We start from the raw sequence: 13,164 nt of genomic DNA on the forward strand, positions 1-13,164 counted from the left end.
AAAGGTTCCCCCCATGGGCATCAATGCAACATCAGTGTAACAGCAGATGAACAACCACAGTGACTAGCATAAGAAGCCTGAGATAATATTTCCTCAACCCTGGGAGCAAAGTTCAAATTTTTAAAAAAGCAAAAAGGGCAAAAAAACAAACAAACAAACAAAAAAAACAAACAAAACAAAACAAAAAAAAAACCCTGAGCAAAAAAGAAAAAAGAAGAAAGGAGGAGCAGAAGCAGGAAGAGGAAGAAGAAGGAGGAGGAGGAAGAGGAGGAGAAGGAGGAAGAGGAGGAGGAGAAGGAGAAGAAAGAGGAGGAGAAGAAAGGAGGAAGAGGAGGAGGAGGAGAAAGAGGAAGAGGAAAAAAGGAGGAGGAAGAGGAGGAGGAGGAGGAAGAGGAAGAGGAAAAAAGGAGGAGGAAGAGGAGAAGTAAGAAGAAAGAAGAATCTAACTATTAGAAAATTATTATGATGACAGGGAAGACTAAAATACGAACTCAGAAAAGGACAACAATGACTAAACACCAAAAGGCAAAACTCCAAAGAAAAAAGGGAAGTAATCTCAAGCTCAAATAGAACTCATGAAAAAGCCCAAAAAGAAGCTTTAAAATCATATAAGAGAGATAGAAGAAAATTTGGGAAAAGAAAGGAGAATGGATGCAAAAGAATTGTTTTTAAAAAGGGAGAGTCAATAGTTTGGAAAAGGAAAACAACTACTTAAAATACTGGCCAAATGGAAAAGCAAATACAAGAATTCACTGATGGAAACAATTACCTAAAAAATACAGTTGGCCAAATGGAAAAGGAAGTACAGAAGCTAACTGGGGGAAACAACTCCTTAAAACTTAAAATTGAGCAATTGGACACTAATGACTCTATGAAATTTCAAGTATCAAACAAATTTAAAAGAAGGAAAAAATAGAAGAAAATGCAAAATATCTTACTGGAAAAATACCTGACATGGAAAATTGATCCAAGAGAGAGATAATCTCAGAATAATTGGATTATCTGAAAACCATAATCAAAAGGTGGACCTGGACAGCATCAATCAAGAAATTATTAAGGAAAACTACCTTGATATCTTGGAACCAGAGGGCAAATTAAACATTAAAAGAAACCACCAATAACCTCAGAAAAGAGATCTACAAATAAAAACTCCAAGGTATATTATAGCCAAACTCCAGAACTATCAAGTCAAGAAAAGAAAAAATATTTCAGGAAAAAAACAATTAAAATATCAGGGAACCACAATCAGGATTACATAGGGTTTGGCAGCTGCACCATTAAAGAACCAGAGGTCATGGTGCATGATAATCCAGAAGTCAACTGAGCTACTACTATAACCAAGAATCATCTTTCCAGTGAAATTAAGCATAACCCTCCAAAGGGAAAAAAATGGTTATTCAATGAAATAGAAGGATTTGAAGTTTTCATAAAGAGAAAATCAGAACAGAACAAAAAAAAAATTGTTCTCCAATATCAAGACCCAAGAGAAACATAAAAAGGGGAAAAGGGGAAACAAAACATAAAGAATTGGACCTGTACTGTTTGTTATTGTTGTTATTATTGTTGTTTATCCTTTATTCTCAAAGAGGACCATGACATCAGGGAGGTAATGCCATGACATACAAGTGAATTAGATTTCAGTGAAGGAGAACTGTAAAAGGAACCTGCCTCACTTTCCCTTTTAGAGTTATCTGGATTCAATGGCAAGATATAGATCAAGACGGCTAGAGATGGTATTTCTACATGGGAAATTATACTGCTATTAGTAAAGTTAGAAGAAATATAGACAGAGGGCACAGGTATAAGGTGAATTTGAGGAAATGACATAAAAAATAATTAAGAGAAGAGAAAGAGGAGTATACTGGGTGCTGAAGGAAGGGAGGGGTAGAATGAGATAAATTATTTCACATGAAGAGGCAAGAAAGATTTATTAGAATGAAGGGAAAGAGATGGGCATTGCTTGAACCTTAGTGTCATCAGTATTGGTTCAAAGAGGGAACAATATACACCATCAATTGAATATAGAAATCTATTTTACCAAACAGAAAAGTAGGAAGGGAGAAGAGGTAAAGGTGGGGGAGTTAGTAGAAACTAACAGAAGAGAGGATTTTGGGGGGGCGGAATAGAAGCAAAACACTATCAAGGAAAAAAGTAACTTAGCACCTTGTTTCAAGTTCTGTATGTTCATGCTTAATTGTAGCCTTCTTGGGGAGGGTGGGGAGGAAGAAAAGAGAAAAAAAGAATAAAGTAATAAATACACAGCAAAGAAGAAAATAAAATTTACAAGGAAGCAAAGAAAAGGTAGACATCACTGAACATAATGTAGTATTTATTATGTTTTCTTGAAATGGAAATTCATGGTCTCATATTTTGAAGCCTCTCTTTACACTCTACTGTGCACATCACATTTTTTTTCTTTTTCCATTTTGTTTGTTTTTTTTTTATTTTGAAATAATAATAAAAGAAATGGATAGCAGAATAGATCAAAACCCAGAATCCTATGGTATGCTGATTACAAGAAACACATTTGAAGCAGAGAAACATGCCCAGATTAAAGGTAAGGAGCTAGAGCAGAATCCATCACACTTCAGCTGAAGGGAAAAAAAAAACAAAAAAAAAACCAGGGGTAGTAATCCTGATCTAAGACAAAGCAAAACCCAAAAATGGATAAAAATTAAAATAGATGAGAAAGGAACCTACATCTTGTTAAAATGTATAAAAATAATGTCTTTTCTATACATATACATATATATATATAAAATAAAGTAATAATACTAAATACATATGTATCAAGTAGCATACCATCCAAATTCTTAAAGGAGAAGTACAGGTTTATCACCAAAAGAGACAGTATTATGAAATTTAAAATATATAATTTTTATTATATTAAATAAAAAGGTTTTGCACAAACAAAACCAATGTAACCAAAATTAGAAAGAAGAAACTAGGAAACAATCTTTATAGCAAGTATCTCTGATAAAATCTTCATTTCATATACAGAACTTTGTCAAATTTATAATAATATAAGCTATTCCTCAATTGATAAATATTCAAAGGAAATGAACAAGAAGTTTTCAGATGAAGAAATCAAACTATCTATAGCCATATGAAGAAGTACTCTAAATTACTTTTGATTAGAGAAATGCAAATTAAAACAACTCTGAAGTACTACCTTATAATTCCCAAATTGGATAATATGATAAAAAGGGGGGAGGGGAATGATAAATGTTAGAGAGGAAGAAAATTGAGACAATGCTTTGTTGGTGAAATTGTGAACTTATCCAACCATTCTGGTGAGCAATTTGGAACTATGCCTAAAGCACTATAAAATTATGTATACCCTTTGATCTAGCAATATCACTACTAGATCTGTATGCCAAAGAGATCATAAAAAAGGGAAAGAAGGACTTGCATGCAGCATGATATGATGATCAATGAGCAACTCAGTTCTTCTCAGCAATAGTATTAGAATTTTAATCTTGTGACTCTTATTTCAGTCTTTTTTCTATTGTATTATGTTTCTTATGTTTCTCTTTCTTCCCTGATCATCTCTGTAGGTACATTGAGTGCTATATTCAATAGTAGCTTAAAACTCCTGAATTCTTGATCCTCTTTCCCAAGTGGTAAAAGCAAGATGTGTACTAAAAGGACTGCATAGTTGAACATTTCAAGGCAGTCCTCCCAACTACTCCTGGTATTTTCTTTTTTTTACTTTTACAGTACTTCAGAATTAGAAAGAACCCCGAGAGCCCATCCAGTCCAATATATATCAGAACAGGAATCCACTGTAAAAATAACTCCAACTACTTCTTAAAGATCTCTAGTGAAGATGAATCTCTCCTAAGATAACTCTGGCTACTTTTGTCCAACTCTACATCAGACCAAAACCTACTTCTACAATGTCTACCCACTGACCCTTCATAGTCAAGCAGAACCAGTAGAATCCCTCAGTCATGAAACAATCTTTTTGGCCTAGATCTTTTCCTCTTTCTGATGCCTAGGTTGTAGAGATGGGCCTATTTCCATGTTCCCTTCTCTCTAATGGGAACTGTCTCACTTCCCAAAGACAGCTTTCCCAAAGAATGCTTTGAGGGAGCAGTTGATGACACAGTGGCTAGAGTACTTCTGAAGTCAAGAGGACCTGAAGGTAAAACTAACTTCAGACATTTCCTAGCTATATGATCTTGGAAAATTTACTTATTCTCTGTTACCTCACTGTCCTCAATTATAAAAGAGGGAGAATAATAGGATCAGCTCTAGAGTTATTATGAGGATCAAATGAGATGACATTTTAAAAAAACTACTTAGTTGACACATTGTTCAATAATTCAGTCATGTCTAACTGAGTTTTCTTAATAAAGATACTGCAGTGGCTTCTCTGAAGCTAGATTTGAATTTTAAGTCTTTCTAAGCATGTTTATTCTTTTCCTCTTTCTTTTCAACTGCCCCCCCCCACTTTATGTTGAAGTCCTATAATAAAGTCCTGTAACTATGTACTTTAAATATGCTTCCATGCTGTAAAACCAACCTGACAGCCAGGATTCAATAAGCCCTATCTTGACTAGCAAATAGTACCAGAAAGCAGATACCTGTACTTTTGCTGTGTCTACCTCCTCTTACCCAAGGATTGATAATCATCTCAACCTTTGCCACTGTGAAGGGTAGGACAGGAATCTACCCAGTGACTCCCCTCAGTATCTCTGTGATTCTGCATTATCATCTGGCAAGGCTGAATCTCCCTTCCCTGAAAATATCCTCCATCAAACTCATCCATGTCCTTTCCTTTAGCATCCCTATCCCAATCTTCTCTATCCTTTCATTGTGATCTTCAAAACTCCAATTCTCATGCTAACAAACCATCCTTCATATATGACTTTGTGAGCTCACCCTATAAGTCATTTTGTATGTTTTCTACATTGTATAAATTTTTTAACTTATGCAAATAAGTTAAAGATATAGATAAGATACATATGCCATCCCCAGCTCTCAATAGAATCTGAGTTCCCTGAGAGAAGAAATAATTCCCTTTTTGATTTTGTAACTCTATGTCCATCACAGTATTTGGCACTTACTAAATGTTAAGAAATGCACATTGAATTGAATTGAATTGAATTGAGCAATTGAAATGACAACACTGCCTAAAGCCACAAATTATGGATCAAGTCATTTTAAGTTATTTTGATTTCAGATTAAAAGTATTACAGTGTTATGGGCCAGAACTTGAAACAAGGTGCTAAGTCACTGGAATTGATAGAAACAATGCTTATGTACTTGGTTCACACCTTTGGGAGAGTTCACACATTAGAGTTCACAGCTTTAAAAGAGCATATATGAGGAGGAGCTCCCACAAGCCCATCAGAGACTTCAGGAGATTCACAAGTCCAGGAGATTCACAAGTCAGAAGAACAAGCCCACTAAAGGACTAGCCCACTAGAGGAGGAACCCACTCTCAGAGGCAAGATAGATTCATTACATATTCCATCTTTGTGCTGGCTGGAGGCTTTGGATTCAGAGAGAGCTAGACGCTGAAGTTGGGAGAGACGAAGGACAAGCAGCAAGAGCTATCAGAACCAAGGAGAGAGAGAGGCCTCTAAGAAAGCTAACTGAGCTATTTTGAAGGAGACAATAAAGGATCTGGACTTTTAACAGCTGGATGCATTTGAGGTGATTATTACTCTGAACTGAAATAAGGCTGCCTCCAGAAGCCCCAAGGAGCCTGCTCACAGAGAACTATATTATAGAGAAGAGAACATTACATTTTGGCGCCTGAATGTGGGACCAAGAACCTTCATCTGTGATCCAGAAATTAGGGTGAGTACAAGAAGGAAACTTTGTTAAAGAATTAAAATAGTATTTCATCTAACATGGGACAGATGTTTAGAAAACAGCCTTCTGTTTCTCTTCATTGTGTAGAGAGCATTGTCAGGGTTATGAAAAGCCAAGGTTTGATTATAATTTGAGAGCAGATCACTGAACTTTTAGAAACTGTCCAGTACACATCTCCTTGGTTCTCTATGGAAAAAGAATTGGATCTAGAGAAGTGGAAATTAATAGGAGAGCAACTTTGTCAATCCTATAATGATAATGGACCTGACTCAATTTGCAAAGACACACTTAATACATATAATTTAATACAACTGGCTTTAGGAAATTATATAAGTGTTAGAATAAGGAAAAAGAAGAAAGAGCAGGAGAGGGAAGTGCCAACTAAACTAGGTAAAAAGGATGAAGAACCAGATAAGAATTCACAGCAGGAGAAATTAGGTCATTCCCAATCCCCTAAGCTACCTCCCTCAATTAACCCTTCATGGGTGGAGGGAGAAGGAGGAGGGGGAGAGGCAGTAACTCAATCAGCACCTCCTATGAAGAAGCCTATGACAAGATAAGAAAAGACATTAGTTAAGGCAAAAAATGAAGCACAGGATGAATCTGATTTTATAAATGCATACCCTGTGATTGAAGAGATTAACTCTTCAGGTCAAAAAAGGAGAAGATACACTCCTTTTGATCTGGAAAAAATTAAGGATTTGAAAAAGGGTTGCAATCTTTATGGGGCTACTATATGTTACTAGATAGTTTGGCTTATGAAATCTTAACCCTCAGTGATTGGAAATCCATGTTTAGAACCTGGACAAAACTTGTTGTGGCTTTCAGAGTATCATGAATTATGTAGGATTCAAGCCAGATGCAATAGGCAAACAGGAGTTAATGTACAAATCACTTTTGATCAACTAGCAGGTGAAGGTCAGTATGGAGAGAATTCAGAAGAGATCAATTATCCCATAACAGTGTATGAGCAAATTTCTAAGGCTTCAATTAAAGTTTGGGGTTCCTTCCCCAGATAGAAAGATGGAGGTAAAGCCTTCACAAAAATAGAGCAAGGTCCCAATGAACCCTTTGCAGATTTTGTGGGACGTTTGCAAACAGCTGTAACAAGAACCATTGGAGAAAATGCAGCTACAGAAATAATTACCAGACAACTGGCTAAGGAAAATACTAATAAGATTTGCAAAAGAATTATATGGGGACAACACAAAGATGCTCCTTTAGAGGAGATCATAAGATGCTATGCCACAGTGGGCACAAATGCTTATTATACCCAGACTATGATGAACATGGAAAGACAGGGTCCCTCTTGGCAAAGGAATTCTAGAGAAACTCATTGATGTTTTCAGTGTGGAAAAGTTGGACATTTGAGAGTCCATTGTAGATACGGAGGTAGAGTGAGAAGACAGGGTGAGAGAAAACCTAAAACCCCATGTCCAAAATGCAACTGAGGCTTCCACTAGGCCTCAGAATATATATTGACCCAGGGAAATGAGAGGCAGGGCTCAGCTCCAAGATATCAATCAAAAGACAGATGGGGCATAATGGCAGCTGAGTTTACATCCTGAGAGTTTTTAGAAAGTCTGGACTCTGATGTGATCAATTAGCCTAAAAGTAATCCCATGGCAGAAAGGGATTACATGATCAACCAACAGAAAAGCAATCAGCAGAAAGAGACTACAACTGGGGCTTTTTAAACCAACAGGGCAGTATCCAGTGCGAACAGCTCCAATGTAATTTCCAGATGATGAGGAGAAATCCCCAAAGTGGTAAACAGAAGGGAATTAGATAGGTTAACTGCCAGGGAGAGAGGGTTTGCTTGTATTCCTATAGACAGAGAAGGAAACAGATGGGTGGCAATGAGCACCTGGAGAGAGACAGAAAAGGAGAAAAACCTCAAAACAAAGGAGAAGATCTAAGAAACATCTGACACTGAAAGAGCATGGCTGATAATGAAACTTTTGCAGCACTTGAAAACGCATGAATCTTTGGATTCCTTGAGATGAAAAATTGTTGATAAAGACTGTTGCAGGACTTGAAAACCATCAGGAATCACTGGATTCCCTAACACAAGATAAGACTGTTGCAGTATGTGAAAACCAGCAGGAATCATTGGATTCCTTGAGATGAAAAATTGTTGATGAGACTATTGCAAGACTTCAAAACTTGCAGGAATTATTGGATTCCTGGCACATGAACTAATAAACAATGGATTCCTTTTGGACTATTTCTAGGACTTATGGGACATGTATAATTCCTCATGTTGATTCATGTTGTTTGTCACTTCACTACTAGCCTATGTTATGTTGCTATGTGCTTATGTAATTTATGTAACTATGTGTAATATCTCCCGTGTTGATGGATTTATGTATACCTGTTTCAAATGAGCCCCTTCAGAAACCCGCTAATCTGATTTGATTTCCCATTTCCTTTGGTGTTTTCATCTCCCTTCCTGAGCAGTCAGGGAGGGCATGATGGCCTCCTTTTTATGGTGTTTTCACTCCTTTTTTGAGCAGTCAGGGAAGATGTGATCACCTTCTTTTTAGGAGTTCTCACCTCCTTGAGAAGTCAGGGAGGTCATGACCAAGTATGTTCTAAATCAAAAGAAAACGGAAGATGTTATGGGCCAGAACTTGAAACAAGGTGCTAAGTCACTAGAATTGATAGAAACAATGCTTATGTACTTGGTTCACACCTTTGGGAGAGTTCACACATTAGAGTTCACAGCTTTAAGAGAGCATATATGAGGAGGAGCTCCCACAAGCCCACTAGAGACTTTGGGAGATTTACAAGTCAGGAGTCAGTCTAGGAGATTCACAAGTCAGAAGGACAAGCCCACTAAAGGACTAGCCCACTCTCGGAGGCAAGACAGATTCATTCCATATTCCACCTTTGTGCTGGCTGGCGGCTTTGGATTCAAAGAGAGCTAGACGCTGAAGCTGGGAGAGAAGAAGGACAAGCAGCAAAAGCTATCGGAACCAAGGAGAGAAAGAGGCCTCTAAGAAAGCTAACTGAGCTATTTTGAAGGAGACAATAAAGGATTGGAACTTCCACTGGGTCTCAGAATGTAGATTGACCCAGGGAAATGAGAGGTGGGGCCTCTCTACACTTGAGGCTGGCTGCTGGCTGCATTTGAAGTGATTATTACTCTGAACTGAAACAAAGGCTGCCTCCAGAAGCCCCACAAGAAACCTGCTCCCAGAGAACATTATATTATAGAGAAGAGAACATTACATTACAGTGTAGTGGAAGCTCATTATTTAGTTCCTAAAATATTAACTTAGAAGACGGATAAAGCCACTGCTCAAACTCAATTCATTTGTTTGAATTCTTTAATAACATACAGCAGTTTTCAAAAGTTGTTCTCTCTTATGCCAGGTATATATTCTCAAGATTTTTAACACTTATTCCAAATCAAGGGCTCCTGTCCTATTTTAGGAGAAAGTCTTCTAACAGTGCTAAGATTTGTTTTGACCCAAGATGTAATTTGAGATCTCATTTTCACCACATAAAAAAGTGCAAATTAAAGCTGTTTAGGATCTATAGCTGATTTAAAATGCAAGAATGTAGAAATTGGCAGAAGGTGAGAGGGAAGGGAATAAATTTATCAGGCTAAATATACATGTTGATGTAAAGGGTCTCAACATTTTTTAAAAAGCTCATTTACCAAAAAAAAAAAAAAAAAGAATTAAAAAAAAATTTTTAAAAGCTCATTTATTCTAGACCAGTGATCTGCACATAAATTGGCTATATAATGAGAAGACAAGGCTTTTTGGAAAAGACTCTGATGTTGGGAAAGATTGAAGGCAAAAAGAAAAGGGGATAGACAAAGATGAAATGGATGGTGTCATAGAAACTATGAACATGAACTTTGACAGACTTTAAGAGATAATGGAGGATAGAAGGTCACTGCAAACAATAATCCATGGATGGGGTCACAAAGAGTTAAGCATTCAATGACTCAACAAAACAACAAGTGAGTTGTGCCTTTACTGTATAGAAGCTACAACCTGACCCCAAGGGATAGATATATAATTCACCAATTACAAGATGAATTTCACCCTCAATGGATTCAATGAAATATAGCTATCCTTTTCTCCAACATTCCCTTAGTGCTACTCATCTTTCCAGTGTGCAAATTCCCAGCCTCCCTCCCTCAGAACTGAACTTGCTCTTCCTCTCCTTCCTCCCAGACTGTTACACCTGCTATCAGAACACAAATGCTCTGGGAAAATCCACTGTCCACCTTATTTCCAACCACATTTCCAGAGCATCTCTTGGTTTTAGAAGGAACCCCTTCAGAAAGTTTCTGTGCTTCAGGGAAATAATAGGTGAATAAAAACCCAATTTCTTTTCTTTTTCATTTAGAGTCGGACAGGGTTAGGCTGGGCTAACATGAGTGGATTGGATGCCACAGATCTTAACAGTTTTCCAGGATAGTAATTGTGGTGTTGTCTTTAGCCCCTTACTCTCCCTTACTACCAATTTAATTAATTTCCAAATTGATTGTCTCTACCTCTACAACATCCTTAGTATATGTCCTATTCTCTGTACTCACTCATCTGTCATCTTAAGTCAGGCCCTTATCATCTCTTTCTTCGTCTATTGCTTTTACTTGGTCCCCTTACTTCAATTCCCTTCTCAGTCCAATCCATCCTCCACTCATTGGCCAAAATAATTTTCCTAAAGCTGAAGTCTGACCATGTCACTCTCCTCAATAATCTCCAGTGGTTCTCTATTTAATCTAGAATAATAGTATTTCACCTTCATTTCATCTTAAATTTTCATACCCATTATCAATAAATTCTGATGGACTATTATCTCAAAGATTAAATATAAAATTCTCTGAATTTTAAAGTCTTTCACAACTTGGCCCTTTTCTATCAACACTGGTTCTGTGGACATGACTCTTATTCTTTGGACTCTTGTTCTGGCTGTCCTCTATACCATGAATATTCTTCCTCCTTCCACTTTCTGGGTTCTTTGGCTTACTTCAATTCTCTCTCAAATCCTGCTTTCTGCAAGAAATCATTTACATTGTATATATATCTTGTCTAACTTTTTTATATGTTTTCTCTTCCATCAGAATGTGATCTCTTTGAAAGATTTTTTTGTTTTTCTTTGATATTACTTCCCAGACTATTTCAGTTCCTGGCATATAGTAAGCTTTTTATTAATGCTTGTTTTTGATTGATTTTTATATTTGTGTAAATTTTTAATATGTACTATTAATATAATAGTATATGTAGTATAACAATAAATATGCACATATTGAAATTCATGTTCTTTCTTTTCTTTTTTTTTTTTTTTTTACTAATGGAATGCATAATAAAAACAGTTTAGAAATACCTGCTTTAGGCAATTGCATATTGTCTTATCATGTGAAAAATATTCTCATCTGTGTATGTAGGTGAAAACATTTTCCTGGCCATATAACATGCTTATTCTTTCTTGACTGGTTAAACCGGTTAGTGTCAAATTTCCACTTTATTTTTGAATTGAATCTATTTTTTCCTTGGAAAAAAAAAGACATTGGTTTCTAGAGTTTCAACATTGAAATGTTGGTTTCTTACTTATTGCTCTCCAAATCTGGCAGAAGATCAGGGTGAAGCAGACAAAAGCCCAGTTCCACTCATGGTCTTTTCCCACTGTTGACACTCCCATGAAGATGAAAATCAGTGTCTCACTGACACTGCTCAGCATCTTCATGAAGTACTTAATGGTGGTGTAGGAGGTCTGTGACACATTTTCTTCCACATATTTTTTCATTGTCACGGCACAGGCTGTAATCCTATAAGAGCAACAGAGTCTCAGTCAAAGCTAACAATTCTTTAGGGACAATTTCAAAAATAATCTTGCTGACAGGGATAGTTATATACTAATCTTATCTTTTTACCCAAATGACTTTCTTCTTTGCTGCCATGCTGTAGATTTTTCTTAAAAATTATTTTTTCTTCTACTGACCATTTTTCTATAGTGAGAACTTTTTAAGGGATCCAATTTTATATAATCAAATATATAATGATATAATCATTTTATATAAAGGCAGGGTTTTGATTAAGCCTTTTCATATATACACACACACATATACATAAATGAGTATGTGTAATACAGTTACGTACAAGTATATATGTTTGTATATACATATATAAAAACTATTTTGATCTTATTGATTTCCATTGCAATCTTATGCATTTTAATGCATTCATTTAAAAGCATTATTCTGAGAATGGGTCCATGACACATGTAAAAAGAATTAAAGGTTTCTCAAAACTTAAGCATTGGAAGTAACTTAATTGTTCAAAATAGAGCAGTTAATACAATGTTGTACAGACAGTATTTCCTTCTGACAATTATGATAACTTGGAAAGATTGACCTTTACATGATAAAATGATTTTTAAAAAAAGTATTTCTGTAAACTCTGGAAAGGTTAGTTTGCATCTTCCCCATAAAGTTACCAGTTAAACTTTTACCTTAAATTTTCTCATTCCCATTCTTTTATCTTCATTTCAAAGAGCACTTTCAATGGCACTAAATCAGTATCAATTGCCTGGGAGGCATAACTTAGTCAGGAATGCTATTAGTCTTGTTTTTACCACATGTACAGCATTTCTTATGATTTGTTTTTATGTATATAGTTCAATTAAAATATGTGAGGTCCTGGGCACTGGTACAATAAGAGACAAAGAGCGAACTCGAGAGATTAGTTCAGACTAAAAAACAAAAACAAAACTCAGGAAACAAAAGTCTGAGACCTACACTGAAGAAGGCAAATTTAAAATTCTTCTCTTCAGAAAGCATCTAAACTTCTTATTTTCTCCAATCATCTATCTCTTCTCTCTCTACACTGAAACAGTTGAACAATAATCATTGACTTGCCATAGGAGCATAGGAGAGTGAGAATGTAGCAGTTGATGACAGTAGCCAAGAGTGAGTTATTTCAGGATCTACTTACTTCAAAATATATTTGTGTATGTGTGTGTACATATTTACATATATAACACATAATTTTTATATACCATCTGATATATATAGATGAGGCCTTTATATGTATAAGTCACTTTACCTATATAATTTTTATATAACTAATAACATGTAATTTCAATTCAAAATGATTGAATTATTTTAGAAGCTTCAGACCTATAATTTAATTAATTGAAAGGTGCTTTTAACTCACTAATTTCCCATCACTGGAAGTTAGTAATAGGAAATTAATACTGAAATATTGTCAAAATTAGTATTCACTAACAATTAGTATTGTTGAAGATTCTAAACTGATGTTACAAAACCACAATTCTTTCCTAGGCAAATAATGTTGGTAATGCAAATGTTGATGT

The 13,164-nt window shown here is 35.8% G+C and overlaps 1 protein-coding gene across 1 annotated transcript in view; it reads right to left on the reverse strand.

The window, feature by feature from the left end:
• Positions 1-13,164, reverse strand: part of SLC9A4 (solute carrier family 9 member A4) — an 89,839-nt gene that overhangs the window by 33,295 nt on the left and 43,380 nt on the right. The window contains exon 4 of the mRNA XM_051984327.1: positions 11,400-11,617. Within this exon, the coding sequence (XP_051840287.1) occupies positions 11,400-11,617 (218 nt within the window). The remainder of the gene's footprint in view (positions 1-11,399; positions 11,618-13,164) is intronic.

The sequence above is a fragment of the Antechinus flavipes genome, chromosome 3 (genome assembly GCF_016432865.1).
Source record: "Antechinus flavipes isolate AdamAnt ecotype Samford, QLD, Australia chromosome 3, AdamAnt_v2, whole genome shotgun sequence".
NCBI classification, from domain to species: Eukaryota; Metazoa; Chordata; class Mammalia; order Dasyuromorphia; family Dasyuridae; genus Antechinus; species Antechinus flavipes.